Consider the following 19900-nt stretch of genomic DNA (forward strand, 5'->3'; position numbering starts at 1 on the left):
GTGAGGTAGTGTTCATGGGTTCAGTGTTGATTCAGAAACCTGATGGCAGAGGGGAAGAAGCTATTCCTCTATCATTGAGTGTGTACTTCTTTCCTGATATTATCAATGAGAAGAAGGAATGTCCTGGGTAATGGGGGTCCTTAATGAAGAACGTCGACTTTTTGAGGCATCGTTCCTTGAAGATGTCCTGTATGCTATGGAGGCTAGTGTCCATAATGGTGCTGACAGAGTTCACAACTTTGTGGAGCTTTTTTCAATCCTGTTCAGTAACCCACCATACCAGATGGTGATGCAGCCATTTAGAATGCGTTCCTTGGTACACCTGTAGATACGTATAGTGTTTAGCGACATACCAATATTTTGGGCCCAGGATAGATCCTCAGCGATTTTAACACCCAGAAACTTGAAATTGCTCACTCTTTCTCCTCTGATCCCTCTAGATGACTGGTGTCTGCTTCCGCATCTTATGCTTTCCGAAGTTCACAATCAATTGAGTGCAAGATTATTGTGGCAACACCACTCAACCAGCTGATCTAACTCACTCCTGTACAGCTCCTCATCACCATCTGAAACTCTGCCAACAATAGTTTTGTCATCAGCAAATTTATAGATAGCATTTGAACTGTGCCCAGCCTCATGCGCATGGGTGTGGAGAAAGTAGAGCAGTGGGATAAGCATGCATCCTTAATATGTGCCAGTGTTGATTGTGTTACGTACCCCGTAACTGGGTTGCCAAACCAGCAGAAATGGACCACTCAGCTGGAGTCTGGATTACTGGGACTAAGAAAGTTTTATTAAAGAAATAAGCAACACAGTACTCTAATAGTAAGGATATAAATGCAACAGGTTAGCAATGAATAAACACACATGTACACAAAACTAGGATAATAGGGTCAATCAGCTGTATTGCAGTCTAGGGGTAAAATGTTCAATCACAAGTGACAGAGTTCAGTTTAGTTCAGTTCGCAGTAATCGCCGTCGTGCCATTGGAGAGAGAGAGAGAACGAATGAATATGCAAATCGGATTCCAAACAGACCTTCGATATTCCTCGCAGTTAGCTTTCGGGCGAGCCCTTTGTAATGTCTTCTGAGGTCACCGACTGTGGCCCCTCCGTTTCAGATACGATCGTTCCTCTGCAGTGAACCCAGCACCCAGGCAAGGGTGGACACACACCAGGTTCCCGCCGACCGTATCTTTCCATCCTGTGCGTCTATGGCTGGTCCCGCGTTCAGTCCTCCAAAAACTCCCACCGACTTGTGGGGGCACACCGCTTCCAGGGTCTCGTTACCTTGTGGTGTCGTGTGTGGTGTCTTAGCGAACCTGCCTCTTTTTATCCCCCTGCTGGGGTATCGCCTGTCCATCACACTTCAAACAGTTCAGGGTTCAAAAGGAGCCGGTCTTGACAATACTCAGACCGGTGTCTCCTTCCGTTAAACTCTCTCTTCTCTTCATTAACATTTCCAAATGCTGCTCCATTGTCTTACTTATCTCTCTCTCCTGAAGACAGGTGGCAGATCAACTGTTGATCCCACTGGTGCTAGCACAGGACAGTTAACATCTTAGTCTATGTGTACTTTTGTAACCCTCTTTTGTCACAATTGTTAGTGGGGTAGAGATATTATTTCCAATCCTCACAGTCACCGGTCTTCTGGTGAGGAAGTCGAGGATCCAGTTGCAGAGGGAGGTACAGAGGCTTAGGTTTTGGAACTTTTTGATCAGAACTGTAGGAATGATTGTGTTAAATGCTGAGCTGTAGTCAATAAGCAGCATCCTGACACAAGTATTAGTATTGTTCAGGTGATCCAAGGCCGTGTGAAGAGCCAATGAGGCTGCATGCACTGTAGACCTGTTGTAGTGATAGGCAGTTTATAGTGGGTCCAGTTTCTTGCTGAGGCAGGAGTTAATTCTAACCATAAGCAACCTCTCAAAGCATTCATCACCATAGATGTGGGTGCTACTGGATGAGAGTCGTTAAGGCAGCTCACTCTGCTCTTCTTGGTGTGATTGTTGGCCTTTTGAAGCAGGTAGGAACTTCCGACAACAGCAATGAAAGATTGAAAAGGTCTTTGAACACACCCAACAGTTGTTTGGCACAGGTTCTCAGAGCCCTACCAGGTACTCCGTCAGGAGATGAGATGTGACATGTTTGAGATACCTAAAGTTACGAGAGGCATAAAAAGCGTAGATAGCCATGTTTCAGGGGTCTATGGCTACAGGGGTAGGTTTAAACTGAGAGGGATGAGGTTTAAAGGAGATCTAAGGATAATTTTTTTGCAGAGTTGCTGATATTTAGATTAAGCTGCAAGGGGAGGTAGTGGAGGAAGAAACATCAACAATATTTAAGAGGTGATTGGGCTGCAACTGAACAAGGCATAAAGGGACATGGAATTAATGCAGGCAAGTATGTTTAGTATAGATAGGCATGATGATCAGCATAGACATGGTGAGCCAAAAAGCCTGTTTTTTTGTTGTAAAACTCTAATTCTGAAATTCCACTATAACAAATAACTGGAATTCTGTGGATGACCAAGAAAGGTCACAGCATTCTTCTACAAATAAATTAACTGGGAAGGAATCATTGCTTCACCATTATGATGTTATTATAAATTACTGCAGTTTTCAGACCAGGATGTTGCTTTGGCTGATGTGAGTGTCTAGGAGGGTCCATGATAAAACCCATTAAGGATGAACTACCATCAGCTGCAAATGCAGATAGTTGTTTGGTGATGGGAAGAAGGCCTATTGATGCTCAATACAACTTTCAGTTTCGAGTGAAAATAGTTGGAGTTAATTGAGTTTCTGATTTAACCAGGTGGCAAATGCATAATCAATCTGGGAATTCCTCCCCTTCAGTCTGTCACCAACATGGTAAAAAACAAGTTTGCATTTTTTTTCCGTAAGTGAAGAGTGGTAACAAGACATGAAGTACTACAATTGTCTGGAACGGAGCAGATTACAAATGGGCCTGAATGCAAAACTCACACTCAGTCCAAGTCATTGAGTATACTTAAAGCAGAGGTTGATAGGTTCTTGATTAGTCAGGGCATCAAAGGTTATGGGGAGAAGACAGGAGAATAGGGTTGAGAGGGATAATATATCAGCCATGATCAAATAGCAGAGCAGATCAGATAAACCGAATGGCTTATTTCTGTTTTTATGTCTTATGGTCTTAATATCATGCTTACTTTAAGTGGCTACAATTCCTGAGATTGTGACAGAATATTTGACCATGCTCATCATATTTAAACAGGTCTGTGATACATCTGGTGAGAGAATGAGGAATGCAGAGTGAGAAACCTATGGGGTCACACTTGGTTTAATCAAAACTTTGCTGCAGAGTGTAAAATACTTTCTAAATATTCTAATGTAGGTAAATTACACAACAATGGATTTGGTTTGTAAATTGGATGATATCCTAAGTAGCTATCTTCTATTTAGATTCATGTTGTGTGGCTGTGGATTGCAGAATATGTGATTTTATTGTTTAACTGAAATATCATTGATGTAAAATAGTGATACTTGTAGCAGCCCAGACTTCCTTAAAGCGTACAGTATTTATTTAGCCAGAGGTTGTGGATCTGTGGAATTCACTGCCACAGGCAGCTGTTGAGGCAAAACCATTGAGTATATTTAAAGCGGATATTGATAGGTTCTTGAATAGTAAGGTTGTCAAAGGTTAGGGGAGAAGACTGGAGAATGGGGTTGAGAGGGATAATAAGTCGGCCATGATGGAATGGCTGAGCAGACTCAATGGGCCTATTTCTTACGGTCTAATGGTATTGGTACTGCGTTAGATCTCAAATGATAAATTCAATGACTTTATGACACAAGTAAGAATACTGTTGCTACAAAGTTTTCCATACATCCAAAACAGAAAAATTATCGTTAATTGACTTTAAAGAAATCAGGCAACCCAATAAATATATCAATATCGTAAGACTGTAGATTCCCAAATAACAAAGATTCAAAATTGTAAAAAAAAAATTGCTTTTATGATAGCTGCAAATTGCCTCAAGGAAAAAAGCATTTTAAGAACATTTTACAGAATAAATTTTAAAGATAAATACATATTTAAAAATGTTTTCCAACATATTTGAAAATATATATAGTTACCCTTACCAAAGCATTGGTGAAACAGCATTAAACTGAACTGTAGCTTGTGACATGCATAGATCTTAATACTGATCTGAAACAAACACAATCAGCACATGTATCAGAGAAAATACAAACCTAAAAATTAAAAGGAAACAATATGATGTTATACTGCAGAAAATCTTTTGACAGATTAACGTTGGCTTATTTTCAAACAATATTTTGAAACTAAGTCATTTGCAGAAACATTCTGCTGAATGGCACCTATCTAGTGAAATTAAGGTATTTGCTAACACTTAAACACAAATTGGAACATACATATATAAAGGCATGCACTTTGATGCAAAATGCAGATATGAACAATGTGCATGCACATACAAAGCAATTATACACATATGCACTAATGCATAAACTTACAAGAGCATGGAGATATCACACTTTTTGGTATTTAATTGAATTCCTTGTTAAATTGACTGTAGCTTCAAACAAGACTCCATGCCATTAATAAAGCAAAATGCAATCACATGTAAAAAAAAAGTAACAATGTAACAAAAATGTACAAACAAGCAAGCAATATGTAATCATGAGGCAATTAAGTACTACTGTCATATAGGTATTCAGGAGAGAAAAATTGTGCCTCAGAATTCAACGTTTCTGGATGAAGTTTGGATGATTTATGGTCTGCTTTTCAGTTCATATTATTTGCCTTTCTTCAGAAGAGCACCACTTAAAACTGAAATTTAATAACAAATACATTTTAACTTGCAATACGCTCAACAATGCATAATGGATACATACAATGAGACTTGAGGTCATTAAACCATAAGTACTCTGGAATGCTTGACCTACCTTTCTGAATCCTAGGGTTAGCAACCTGCAACACAAAATGGAGATACTGATTTTCTTAAGGAATGTCCTTAAAAGAAAACAATCAGTTTCAAAAGATAATGGACTTGTGACTTGATCACCTTCAAAGACCAACTCTTTTCAACCCCTTATATTAACATTTTCTCCACCTTTTGCATGCCTCTACATTATATATTAACTGTTGGGTTAATGAGCTTATTGAAGATATTCAGCAGGATGTGGTCTAAACACCCATCAGAAGCAACCCTTCAAGGATGAGATTGCTGCCTTTTATGTGGATTTATGCTGTGACCTGACAATCTGAGGTCACTGCTTGGTTAAGAGTGCACTCTACCCAAGAGCAAAGAAATGTTTCTTACTAAAAACCCTCTACTTTTACTTCCTGAGGCTTTGCATTGAAATAATTGGTACAATTAAACTAGCCTTGAGATTTGATAATATTTCCGCAAGGCATTGATAAAGTCCTATTTTACATAGTTTTGTTAGTGAACAATTTTAACTGAATCATACCCTGGCAGGCCGGACTCCAAAACGCAAGATATCTTCACTGCTGATCTCCATGCCATTTTGATTTTCTAGTGATTGTCTTGCATCTTGTAAATGAAACATAATATTCAATTAAGAGCCAATGTCTTTGTATAACAGTGTATTCCCAGATAAACCACTGGCCAAAAATAAATTATCATATACCAACTCTTCTGTAATTCCAAATTAATTCCAGGTATTTAACAGTTAAGAGAAGTTGGGATAAATTCATAGATAGAAGTATAGAGGGCCATGATCAGGTGCATGTAAATGGGACTAGGCAGAATAATAGTTTGGCATAGACAAGATGGACTGAAGGGCTTATTTTTGTGCTGTGGTGATCTATGATTCTGATTCTGTAACTCAATTTGTATCCATTAGCTTTTTGGTTATACTGTGCTTTATATACTTCTTAGATAAAGCACCAAGAAACTCTCCTTGGTGTCTGTTATCTTTGAGTCTTAGAGTCATACAACATCGAAACAGGATCTTTGGATCAGCAGGTTCATGTTGGCCAAGATTCCCATCTCTAAGCTAGTGTCAATTGGCTGCATTTGGCCCACATCCCTTGAAATCCTTCCAATCTATGTGCCTTTTAAATATTGTTAATCTACCTGCTTAAATCACTTCGTCTGGCTGCTTATTTCACACACAAACCATCCTCTAGGTTTCCATTAAATGTCTCCTCTTTCACAGTAAGCCTATGTCCCCTAATTCTTGATTTCCCAACTCAGGGAAAAAGTATGAGTGCATTCACCCTATCTATACCCTATCTATTTTATACATCACTCCTCATTCTCTTCTACTCCAATGAATAAAGTCACAACCTGCACAAACTCTCTCCATAACTCATTTGCTCAAGTCCCATCAACATCCTTGTAAATCTCCTCTGCATTCTTTCAGCTTAATGGCATCTTTCCTATAGAAGGGTGACCAAAACCAAACACAATGTTCCAAAGCAGCCTCATCAAGATCTTCTACAACTGCAACATAAATCCCAAATTCTATACCAATGTCTGACTGATGAAAGTCAACATCCTAAAAGCCTTCACCACCCTTTCTCGGCATACACATGACTGAGGAGCTCACGTGGTCTGCACATACTGGCTGTGTGATGAAAAAAATCACAACAGCATCTCTTTCACCTAAGGCAGTTGAAGAAGTTTGGCTGCTATCCCCAAATCCTAAGGACTTTCTACAGGGGCACAATTGAGAACATCCTACCTGGCTTCATCACTGCCTGGTATGAGAACTGTACTTCCCTCAGTCTCAGGACTCCACAGAGAGTGGTGCAGACAGCCCAGTACATCTGTAGTTGTGAACTCACATCTACAGAGACAAGTGCATAAAAAGGGCCTGAGGATCACTGGGGGCCTGAATCACTCCAACCACAAACTGTTCCAGCTGCTACCATCTGGGAAACGGTACCACAGCATTAAAGCCAGGACCAACAGGTTCCAGGACAGCTTCTTCCACCAGACTGATTAATTCACATTGATACAATTGTATTCTATGCTATATTGACTCTCCTGTTGTGCATACTATTTATTACAAATTACTATAAGTTGCACATTGCACATTCAGACAGTGATGTAATGTAAAGATTTTTACTCCTCATGTGTGTGAAGCATGTAAGAAATGAAGTCAATACAATCCCTCTGTTCTATAACACACCCAGGCCCCTACCACACATTATGTAAGTCATAGTGTGATTTGTCTTCCCAAAATGTAACAGCTCGCACTTATCTGAATTAAATTCCATTTGCCATTCCTCAGGCCACTTATCTGGCTGATCAAGATTAATGGATTTTGACCTTCATTAATTGTAATGTTGCATCATGTTTACAACAGGAAGCTATTAGCTGGAAAGTGTCTTACGATCAATGACCCATGATATTTTCACATTTTATTGTTCCACAAATGCTACATGGCCTGGGGAGGATTCCTAGTATTTTCTTTTTCATTTAAGATACCCAGTATCCATGGTGCTTTTACCTTTACTTTAGCTGAAGTTTGCCCTGTACTCTAATTCATTGACACACTAGTTACATGACATAATTTGCTGTTCTTTGTAAGTATAATGTTGCTTACCAGAAGGTTGTAAGACCCTGCCAATAGCATGGATGACACCATTGGTTGCCATTATATCAGCATCTTCAACTGGAACTTTATTTACATTAATGATGAGATTTTTCTGAAAGAGAAGACATATTAATCCAACTTAATCAGTGTGTTAACTAAAGCAAAATAGTGGAAGAATTCAATGGTATAACCAAATACTCACTGCTCCTATTTCCAAGTTAGCACCTTGTAGGGATTTCAACATCATAATCTTGCTGGCAACACCTCCACTAACCAGGATTTGTTCACCAATATGATACTTCCACAAAGTGGGATCACCTGAAGAGGTAAAGAAACCAAAACTTCAGCAACATTAAATATTTTGAAGGCTTTAATAACTATATTTTCCTCAGGATAACATATTTATCCAAATGATATGAAAACAGAAAATGCTGGAGATAGCTAGCGGCTCACTCAGAGTTTCCCTCCTTCACCTACAGTTTGTTTCCTGACTTTCTATCTCAAACTTTTTCCCCTTTTTTACCTCGCATTTTCCGTATCGACTGTTTATTTTTCTTTTATCTTTATTTGAATACTTCTAGATTAGCTGTTATAATTTCAAATTCAAAAGTGACTGCTCATCTGTTTCTACATATTTAAAACATGAAAGTTGGCTTGAATTAAGACTGCCATTGATATTCGAGTGTAAATCCATTTGTTCTGAAATCTGACCATCTGTTGAGCTTAGATTCTACAGAGTTTCAAAGTTCAGAAGTTCAAAGTAAATGTATTAACTGAGTACACAAAATTTACAAAAAAACTATGCATAAATAGACAAAGACTTGAAATTAAAGGCAGCCTTGTGTATTTCGTTGTGTTGAAATACTTAATGGTGTCTTGTGTTATGCATTGGAGTAAATTCAGATTACATGATTAACATTTGATAAAAGATGTTGCTTTGATAATCTGCTGGTGGTCGGAAATTCCAGACTGGCTGACGTATGTAGGCTTGGAGAGGCTATCCATCTTAAACCCAGGTTCTTCTGGTAATGCTGAACCATGCACTAAGCAGCCGGAATGTACTGTATATCAATGCAATGTGTCTGGTGTAGTGTCTGGGTCAGGGCAGAACCTGGATTGGTGCAATTTATCTTACACAGTGAATCTGGCTCAAAGATTAGATCAGAACAGTGTGTCCAATATAGAATCTGATTCAATGCAGTAAATCAATCTGCTTCGGTGAGATCACTGCAGAACCGTAGATGGTAAGGTGTTCCAATGAATCCAATATGATCAGCATCCCAGGACCTTGGTGAAGCAACTTTACCTTGCACTACACAGTCGTACTATGGAGGAGGCACATTAACTATAAGAAGCCAGCACTTGAAAGTAAAGTCTCATTAACCAGCCTGAGACTGACCATAAACCATAGGATATAGGAGCAGAATTAGGCCATTGGGCCCTTTGAGTCTGTTCCACCATTTCATCATGCTGATCTAATTTTACTCAGCCCCAGTCTCCTACCTTCTCCCCATATCCCTTCATGCCCTGACCAATCAAGAATCTATCAACCTCTGCCTTAAATATACATAAAGACTTGGCTTCCACAGCTGTCCGTGGCAAGGAATTTCACAGATCACCTCTCTCCATTCTAAAAGGATGCCCCTTTATTCTGAGGCTGTGTCCTCTGCTCTTAGACCTTCCCACCATAGGAAACATCTTCTCCAGGTCCATTCGATCAAGGCCTTTCACTATTCCATAGGCTTCAGTTACGTCACCCCTCACTCATGTGTTGAGGCTGCTGTTTGAACTGCCTCAGATGTCACATCACAGAAAGGGCCATGGACTTGTGAGAAGTTATACCTGAGCAGACCTTGGATGCAGAGGGTGTTTTCGCAACTGAGTGAAGTGCTGATCAAATGGATTTTTATTGTCTTGAATGAAAAGGGAGTTCCTTAAATATTGCTGCAAGCAAATGGAAAAATTTCCTCATTCGTGTCTCACTGACAGGAGGAAGACGTGAAGGGATCTATTGTCGACTGTTTTATAACAGTATTCTGTGGCTGGTTCCATTGAATCTGCGGTCAATGGTGATCTCAGCCTGTGGGCAGCGAGGAGGCATTTATCTCTTGTAATATCATTGACAATCAGGGGTGGTTATTTTGATGTCTGGGAGAACTGGTATCATTACGGTGGCTAACACTACAATAAATAACCACACATATAAGACAGCAAGGCACTGGTATAACTCACATAATTAAGCCAACCATCAAGTCAAGCAGGAATAATATTCCACATCTAAATTAGGATCATTAGGCAAAAACTGAGTTAAAGCCACAGCCAATCCCATCACTTTGTGATAGCTTCATTGGTTGGTGAAAAGATTGTGATTGTGCCAGGACTGCTGAGAGTTTCAGTGAGTCCTGCTCTCTGGAAATGTTAATCAACATAAAATGCTGGTTCACAGAATTAATCCAGAAGGGTTTAGATGGAAGGAACAGGGGATAAAATAAATTAATATTCGACAGGGGGTTTATATCACAGAAGCTACTGGTGATAAATGTTAGGCATTGGGACTACAGACTAAGAGACTCCTGGATGGCTACATGGAGCTTAGAAAAATAGGGGGCTATGGGTGAAGCCTAGGTATTTCTAAGTTAGGGGCATATTCGGCTTTGTGGGCCAAAGGGCCTGTATTGTGCTGTAGCTTTTCTATGTTTACACCAGCCAAACAATTGAACCCAGTCATAAATGCCAGACAGAGGAGCTATGAGCCACACACACGCTATTGAACCTGGTGGAAAAAGACGAGGTAGATAGACCACACATACACACGCTACTGAATCCTGTGAGACAATTGTGAAACTGAAGTCTTAAAGCAGTTTCTTCAGAAAATTTTTATCTGTGTTACCTTCCCCTATCGCTAGCACACTGTAGATTTCCATTAGTCTCAGTAAGTCATCATCTATGCTGTGGCATCTGAGAAACAGGGTTAGTCTCCTACAATAACTGAAAGTGACATGATGACTGCGGTCTAGTTTTTACCCATCATTCGGTTCTGTTCACTGCTGGATAGAGACAGGATAGCATCATTGGTTGGGGCAAAGACTGTGAATGTGCCAGGCCTGTTGAGAGTTTCAGTGAGTCCCGCTCTCTGGATGGCTCCCACCAGCATGCTGCAACAATAAAAAAAATGACACTTGAGATTTTAAAATGTTAAGTCTTTCTTTTTCCTTTGATCCTCTGAGTATTTTTCAATTCCATATGTTACTTCTGCTGAGAATTTGTGCAAGTAAATGATCGGTAGATGACTGTCAGAGGCATTCTATCATCAACCAAGTTGGTTAGTAGCATTTTTGGTATTTATTTCAAACTTTTGGCATTAACACTATTTCTTCTTGCTTCACCGCAAAATACCCTAATCTTCCATCATATTCTTATTCATAATTTTACACGTTAGAGTTAGTTCAGGTTGCTGACTGACCATTCCATTTTATGTAACTCCATACCTGAAGCGATCATCAGCTTTCAGAATGTCCATGATCGTGCCTTCTGGAGGAGTCAGTATTTTGTCCATTATCATCATGGCACCATACCTTCCTCTTTTGTCATGTGCAGCAATGCATATATTTTCAACACATAAAGCCTTGAACAGAACAAAGACTCTCTCAGGTAAGAAGGCATTTTCTTATATCCATTTTCAAAGACGTGACAAACCTTAATATTTTTGCTAACTTTGTACCAATATAAATATCTAGGGTTGAAACTCTGATCACCAATACTAATCAGGTGACTTCAATGGTGCAGTACAGACAATTTAAGCTCTAGCATCTACTTTGAACCTAAAATTATAAAAAAATTATTCACATTTGGAGAAAAAACAATTAGTATTCTAAATATTAAGCTAAACAATTTTATTTATTTATTTATTCAGCAATAGAGCATAGAGTAGGCCTTCCAGCCCTCTGAGCTCTGCCACCCCAGCAAACCCCGATTTTCCCTAACCTTATCATGGGACAATTTACAAAGGTCAATTAACCTACATGGTAGGTCTTTGGACTGTGGGAGGGAACCAGAGGACCCAGAGAAAACCCACGCATTCCACAGGGAGGACATACAGAGACTCCTTATAGAACAGCGGTGGAATTGAAAGTTGAAATCTGGAGAGCCCCGAGCTGTAATAACGTGCTATGTCACCATGGCAACCCCCACCCCCCAGACCTTTGAACGGTTATGTTAATGTACATTGGTAGTGGAATTTACAGATGGCAATTTGCACTAGAATAAATATTTTTAATGTAATGCAGGCATCACTGGCAAGAGAAGAATTTTTTGTCCATCATCAACTGTCTTTCGGAAGTTAGTGCTGAACTGTCATCTTGATCCTCAACAGACCCGCTTCAGTGTTCCCAGGGTGCTGTTTGTGGGGAACTTCAGGATTTACACCTAGTGAGTGAAGGATTGATAATATACAAGTCAGGATTTGGAGGGGATCCTGCAGGAATTAGTGTTTCCACATACCTGCTTAATGGAGTGGGTTGCAGACAGGTGAAGGCCATTTTACTATTGGCAGTCACTGTAGGCAACATGGCACTGGTGGTGGGGAAGTAAAAATTTGCTGAGTTTATCAGGTGGGCTAATACTTGAATATGCCCTGCTTCTTGAGCTTTGCTGGAGCTGCTTCCATCATCACAAGTGGACAATGTTTCATTATACTCCGGCCTTGGGAGCCATAGAAAAGTGTTTCAGCGTAAAAAGCCACATAAATTACTTCTTGCAAGAAACCTAGTGTCTTACTTGCCCACGTAGTCAACGTTTATAAGGCTTTTTAAAATTTCTAACCAATGATGATGGTAGGATGTTAATTAGTGATGGAATCATTGATGGCGATGTCACTGAACATCACTGGTGGGTAATTAGATGTCCTTCTGGTGGACGGAGCATCAAATAGCACTTGCCTGGTATAATGGCTGCATATTGACTGATATGCCTTTCAGCTAATAACTTGCAGTTAATTAATGGTTCAACGGTTCCATTTAATATCAGACAATGTATACAATATACAACCTGAAATTCTTACTCTTTGCAGACATCCACAAAACAGAAACCCCAAACGTCTCCAACCCAAAGGAAAATTCTCCTTGGCAGAGACCATATCTTTGATAAAGGAAGATCATTGTAGTTGTTCAAGACCAGCCATCACACCACTGTGACAACCAGAATGGAGTTCCTTGGAGTATGGTCAAAGATGGTTTTGAAATATTCAGGTTTTTCCATTGCTTTTCACAGAATGAAGTGACCATACCCACATGCAGTGAGTTTTAGACAACATTCACTCATGGCTGAATCAGAGGGAAGTTGCTGGAATGACAAAAATGCAATCCTCTAGCAGGATTTGAAATGTAATTAATGCTTTGATTTATGTGTAACTGCTTCCAAATTCCAGGTGTTGGCATGAAATTCTCATCTAGTTCAGAAATATGTGGGTTAATAATTTATATACTCCTTCCAAATTCCAGGTGTTGGCCTGAAACTCTCATCTAGTTCAGAAATATGTGGCTTAATAATTTATATACTCCTGAGTATATCTAAATGTCAATCATGATAAAAAGATGGCACTTGTGTCATGCCACAATAGAAATTGTGTTTCATTGGATCAAAATTCCAATAAAATGTGTTATATTTTATTTCCAGTTGCAAATTATTTCTGTCATTTACAGGATTTTTTTGGCTCATTATAAGCACACTATGTATCAGACATCTGTCCATAATATAACCACCACCAACTTTATGATCTTTAGTTGTAATTAGCACTATTACTGAGTCAGAACATTTTGTAAATAAGGGTTAAATGGAGGCTCTGTCTGCTCTGACGTTTGGATGAGAAGGGCACACTTTGGAAAAAGAGCAGAGAAATTCCTTCTAACTAAAACCACAAACACAAATCTTCTGATCACTTATCCAATGCTATATTTTGGAAGTATGTTACTAGTCATAAAGCTCTTTAGGGAATTGAAAGATCATGAAAAGTCCTCTGTAATACAAATCTTCATTTTCCCACAGAAAAGTATCTAGAAATTAGGAAAAAACACATACGTTACGATAAACAAAGACTCTCAGTTTCTTGCCACTCAACGTTTCAAGTATCTGCCCGTGGTATAGATATTTAGAAGAGAGCTGCTCTTTCACAATGTGGTCCAGCAGAAGTTCCTTCATCTCTTCATTAACAACCAGAGATTTTTCTATTATAAAACACAGGAGACAACTTTTGATGAAAATTTTCCCTGACAATTATGATTTGTGCAAAATCTAATTGAAAACCCGCTTTTGTCCCTATTTTGGTCACATCTGTAGGAAGAGCATAACCAACTGCGCCTCTATTAAAAAGGCAGCTCCACCATACAATTTCTGGAGATATCAATAACGATAAAAATAGCATGAATCATACTACAATGGTGCCTAACAAAACAGGTTAAACTAATAAAATGGGTTATGTTTTATTTCCACTTTTCAGTTTGTGATCAGCTCTGTTATAACTTTATTATGAATTTACTGTCAGCTCACCACATGACAGAAACCAGCCTCCCCTCCTGTCTGTGCTTCTTACTGCCCCAGTGAAGTAACCAACATAATCAAGGACCCCACCCATCCTGACATTCTCTTTTCTGCCTTCTCCCATTAGGCAGAAGATACAAAAGCCTGAAAGCATTACCATAAGGCTAAAGATAGCTTTTATCTTGCTGTTATCAGACTATTGAATGATTCCCTAGGACAAGAAGTTGGACTCTTGGCCTCATAATCTATCTTATTATGATCTTTCACCTTACTGTATCTACCTGCACGGCACTTTGTAGCTGTTGCATTATATTCTGCATTCTGTTATTGTTTTACCTTGTCCGAGCTCAATGCACTGTGTAATTAACTAATCTGTATGAACAGTAAGCAGGATAAGCCTTTCAATGCAGCTTGCTACATGTGAGAATAATAAATAAATTCAAATTCCAATTCCAGATTTTCCTCCAGGCCATCCAAGAGAAGGTCACAATGGGTTAATTGGGATGATTTCCTGGGCCATCTAAGACCACGAAAAGAAAAAATCACAAACAAGAACCAAGATCTTGCTTGTCTGATAGTAAGAGGGGCTCTTTCTGTCAGCCTTCTTGCACATTTGGAATCCCTAGACTTGAGTCAGCTACAAGGAGATGAGACAGTTGTCTACCTCTGTTTGAACTGCAGACCTGCAAAAAAGGTTCTTTACAAAGAAGACACTTTTGCCTGCCCAAAACTCATTGGTCTCCCAGTACAGCAAGATGCCTTGAGTGAATGGAGCTACCTTGAACAAGTCAGGCTGCAGGAGAAGATGCTATGTGGCACACTGATGATTGGTGCAACCCACACAACAGGTTGTGGGGAAGAACTTCAATCTAAGGCCCCTCAAACACTTGAAGGGTGGGTTGTTCAAAAACAGCCACATACGCTATACTGGTGATTTCTACATCAAGTGCATTAACTTGATGATGCTACATGTGTACAGACATGAAACTCTTTGAATGTATAGACTGGCTGACACTATGAATGTAAATAAAGCCATGTACTGTTTTGTATTTCTTGCATACATTTCTGAATTTTTGAAATAAAGAGTACAAGCTTTGAGCGAGAAAGAGACAATAGGGGTAATATATATATGATGAAATTAGGCATCTTTTTCCTTTTGTGATCCCTTATAGTTTTGACAATCTGCAAAGTTTTGTAGTTCATAAGACAGGAACAACCTCAGCTCCAAAAGCTCTGGGTTAATCTCCAAAGTCTTAGAAAATTATATTGCTCAGGTTCCTAACGTGATGAAATCTATTGAACAGCTCATTAAAAAATGCTGATAAACCTAGAGGTATTTCCATCTAGTGCCATTTGTGTAACTGTGTATATCCCCAGTGTGCATTGCAGGCAGTTCACCAGGAACTGGAAGTGACTTTGGTGAACAGGGCAGTCACACACGCTCTTAGCTGGCTGGGATGTCTGGAGTAAAATGTGGTCGAGCTGAGGCCATTCTGTAAATCTGTAAATAAAATAGTTCTAGCATTTTTAACCCATGCAAGTCTGTCTTTATTAAAGGACAAACACAGCACAGCATATGAGTAGTTCATCCGGAACTGAAAATGACATTGGTGAACAGGTCACACACATGCTCTTGGTGGCGGAAGGACCCGGGTAAAATGTGGTCAAGCTGAAGCCATTCTGTAAATCTGTATATAAAATAGTTCTAGCGTTTGACTTTGTTAAAGAAAAAACACAACACTATTGAGTGAAAGGACAGAGTAATTGATGGCATTTTCACAATGACATACAGAGAAAATGCATTCAGTGCGAGATTAACTAGTCTATTGCCAGAAGATGCCGTAGGTTGATCGACAAGAGAGTTGGCAGTTGGAAAGAGTGATCTGATCAGTTATTAGAAATCATACCTTATCAAATTGACACCTCAAATGGTAATAAATATGAGACTCATTCCATAACTCTGGGGAGAGAGAGAGTGAGGGTATCAACATGACTCAAGTTCAACTTACTGCATTGTCACAACCTCACAGTAAATCACCACAGAATCACAAGCTCCTTTTTTTTGTTATTTATCAAATTTCTGAGTCAGACTCTTGTACATTAAGGGGTTAGTTCAATCCTGGGAGGTTGTAAATGGAGTAGGAATGGGGGAAACAGTTTGTAACCATCAACAACTGTTGCATTACCTTGCAACATTAAACACCCTTTCCAAATGGGATGGGACCATTAGCGATTTCAGAGCTGCAAAGAATGGACTTAACGTAAAACTTTGAACAGTACAGTTCCGTACAGAGCAAGGCATTCGGCCCATGATGTTACGCCAACCTTTTAACCTGCTCCAAAATTAACCTCACACTTCCCTCCCGCATAACGCACGATTTGTATTTCAACCATATGCCTATCTCTTAAAGGTCCTTAATATAGCTACCTCTACTACTATCCCTTGCAGTATTTTCCATGCACTTACCATGCTCTGTGTTAAAAAAAACCTCTGATATTCTCCAATCACTTTAAAATTATGCCTTTTCATGTTAGCCATTTCTGTCCTGGGAAAAAGCATTGTCTATCCACAGTGTCTATGCCTTTTATCTTGTACCTCTATCATCACCTCTTATCCTTCTTCACTGCAAAGAGTATGTCCTCATAAACATGCTCTCTAATCCAGGCAGCATCTACATTAATCTCCTCTGTGCCCTCTTTAAATCTTCCACATCTTTCCTACAATGAAGTGACCAGAACTGAATACAATATTTTTATCAAGTATGATCTTAACCATAGTTTTATAGGCTGTAACATTATCTTGCAGCTCTCACTTACTTAAAGATACAGACCAATATACCTGCACTGCCCAATTACAACCCTATGACCAACTAGCCTATGCATTTGGAATGTGTGAGAAAACTAGCGCGCCCAGAGGAAACCCACATAGTCACAGGGAGAATGTACAAACTCCTGAAATTCTTAAAATTCCTCAAATTGGTGGAATTGAACCCGGGTCACTAGCACTGCAGTGGCATTAAACCCACTGCTATGCTATCACGTTGCCTTACCGTTAGTCTTGAACTCAATCCCTCAACATGTTGAAGGCTAACACACCATACGCCTTCTTAACCACCCTATCAACTTGTACTGCAACTTTGAGGGATCTATGGCCAAGGATGCCCAAGATAATCCATCCCTCTGTGCTGCTAACAATCCTGCCAATAAACCTTGTGCTCCGCTTTCTAGTTGGACCTTCCAAGTTATATCAATTCACACTTCTCCAGGTTCAACTCGATCTACCACTTCTCAGCCGAGTTCTGCATTCTATCCATGCCCCACTGTAATGTATGACTAGGGCAGCATGGTTCAAAGGGCAGGAATGGCCTACTCTGCGATGTTATCAATAAATAAATAAATAAAATTCACAAAGAACATTGGTCCCACATCAGATTCCTGCAGATCTACAGTATTCTGCTTGAAACCTCCAGGCGGAATACACTCCACCTACTACCACCCTCTCCCTTCAATGGGCAAGCTAATTCTGAATTCACACAGCCAGGTTTCCCTAGATCCCACACCTCCTGATTTTGTGAACGAGCCTACCACGGGAACCTTGTCAAACACCTTACTAAAATCCATATATACCACATCCACTGCTCTACTTTCTCATTTCCTTGAATTCATTCAGGCTAATAGGGTACAACCTGTCACTCACATGGCTGCACTGACTATCCCTAATCTGACTCTTTCTCCAAATGCTCATAAATCCTGTCTCTAAGAATTCTCTCCAATAGTTTGCCCACCGTTGATGTAAGACTCTTGGTGTATAATTCCCAGGATTATGCCTACTACCTTTCTTGGGCAAAGGAATAACATTTATCACCCTCCAATCTTCTGGTACTACTGTGGCTAGTGAGGATGCAAAGATCATCACCAATGCTGCAGCAATCTCTTCCTACACTTCCCTTGGTAACTTAGGACCTAGGGCATATCCAGTCCAGCCCTGGGGGCTTATGTATCTTAACACTTTTCTAAAGTTCCTGTACAGCTTTCTTAACTATGACATGTTCCAGCATATTAGCCTGTTCTATGCTGATGTCACATTTGTCAATGTCCCTCTTACTCGTGAATACTGATGCAAAGTATTCATTAAGGACCTCCCCTACCTCCTCGGACTCCAGGCACATTTCTGTTAATGGTCAAATATCTGCTGTGTGGTAAAACCAGCAGTTACTAAAACAAAGATACACAGTAAAGATCCCAAAAATTCTTGCTCAACTAATGCCTATTATATACAAATCAAATTGTATTTAGTAATTCTTTTACCTTGTTAAATTGTAGAAAGTGTCTCATCCAGTAATTGAACCTCAGTGTTAAAATAATATTTTCATCATTAGATTACCTTAGTTACAGAGGAGGGTTTTGATCTTTATGTCTTCTGACAAAGCTACTAATAAATTGTGGTGTCTATTTGAAGCAAAAACAAGATGCCAGAGGAACTTAATGGGTCAGGGAGCACCTATGGAGGGAAATAATAGCCAACATTTTGGGGCAAGATCTGTAATCTAAGCAAAAACTATAGTGGGGAGATAGCCAAGTATGAAGAGGTGAGGTGGGGGGGGAAAGAGATGGGGCAAGGGCTGGCGATCAATGGATGGATCCCAGAGAGAAAGGGTTAATTGGCAGATGGAATCATTTGGGGAGGGAAGGTGAAAATAGCAACCAAAGTGGGAAGTGATACATGGAAACAACAAAGAGCTGTAGAATGTGGAATCTCATTAGAAAGGAAGGTGAAGAGTGAAACCAGATAAGGAAGGGAAGATAGACGAGTTGGAACGGTGGCGGAAGGGGTTAGGACACCCAGTGGGTGATGATCAGATGGAGAAGGAGATGGTGTGAGGGGAGAAAACTGGGCGATAAGGACCTATAGATTCTTTTTCTTGGAAAGAAAGATGTATGTGACAGAATACTGTAAATCAGAACAAGAAAGAAAGGAATGGAAGGGGTGTAGATTGCCTGAAATTGGAGAATTCAATATTCATGTCATTGAATTGTAGTTTATCTGGGTGGAAAATAAATTGCTCTTCTTCTACACCACACCACAACTGTGTTCCAATTAGAATGCATTTACAGCTGGCTCAGTTTTAGTTATGAATGCCTTGTGTAAATACAATAATAACTGAGATTATGTCAGGTCAGTTACTGGCAGCTAAATGTCCCTTCTTTGCCAAGAGTTACTTTTGACCCCACTGTAAACTGAGCCTGAAAAGGAATCAGAGCTGAAACCTAAAACAAATTGTCATGTAAACCCTTCATTGGCATCTTCCACATCAATTCAGAATCATTAGAAATTTTGTTAAATAATTTATAATAAAAGATTTTCAAACTTGGAACTGCTAACCATTGTAAGGCAACGTTATTTATGCTGCAATTTGAAAAATATAAAATATGTCTCATTGTGAACTTTATGACATCATGATCAAATAGTCAAATTAATATGAACAATTTTTAAACAATCCATCAGGATGACTCATTTTAATCCATAGGACATGATATTTTGACAAAGAAGTATTTACTAAGTAGAAAAGATTACAATTAATATCCAAAACTTTCAACGTCCTGAAACTGTCAACAAAATGATGATTTGCAAAACAAATTTAACACCCCTAAGGAGTTCAAAATATTTATCAAACAAAACTGAATAACAAAAGAGTACAGGGAGAGAGCAGGAGAGGGCAATTTGGATCCTCAGTCTCTCCCATTGATAGCAATCATGGCTGCTCTTTTACCTCAGTGCCACCCTATTGAGCAAATCCA

General features: G+C 39.4%; 1 protein-coding gene across 4 annotated transcripts in view; it reads right to left on the minus strand.

Moving 5' to 3' along the window:
• Positions 1 to 758: 758 nt before the first annotated feature.
• The window catches only part of tgfbi (transforming growth factor, beta-induced), a 70041-nt gene continuing 50899 nt past the window's right edge, over positions 759 to 19900 (minus strand). The window contains exons 10-18 of one of the 4 annotated variants that reach the window (XR_011886641.1): positions 13643 to 13788; positions 11056 to 11192; positions 10592 to 10722; positions 7770 to 7885; positions 7577 to 7679; positions 5471 to 5553; positions 4943 to 4967; positions 4121 to 4187; positions 759 to 2156 (exon numbers count right to left, since the gene is read on the minus strand). Coding sequence is in view for 2 of the 4 variants with exons in the window: in XM_072263892.1 (XP_072119993.1) it covers positions 4792 to 4826; positions 4943 to 4967; positions 5471 to 5553; positions 7577 to 7679; positions 7770 to 7885; positions 10592 to 10722; positions 11056 to 11192; positions 13643 to 13788 (776 nt within the window). In the remaining 2 variants the exon portion in view is untranslated. Of the gene's footprint in view, positions 2157 to 3971; positions 4827 to 4942; positions 4968 to 5470; positions 5554 to 7576; positions 7680 to 7769; positions 7886 to 10591; positions 10723 to 11055; positions 11193 to 13642; positions 13789 to 19900 lie in introns of those variants that run through there. The other 3 variants (XR_011886640.1, XM_072263893.1, XM_072263892.1) reach the window with 3 other exon arrangements.

Source organism: Mobula birostris, chromosome 7 (assembly GCF_030028105.1).
Source record: "Mobula birostris isolate sMobBir1 chromosome 7, sMobBir1.hap1, whole genome shotgun sequence".
Taxonomy (NCBI): Eukaryota; Metazoa; Chordata; class Chondrichthyes; order Myliobatiformes; family Myliobatidae; genus Mobula; species Mobula birostris.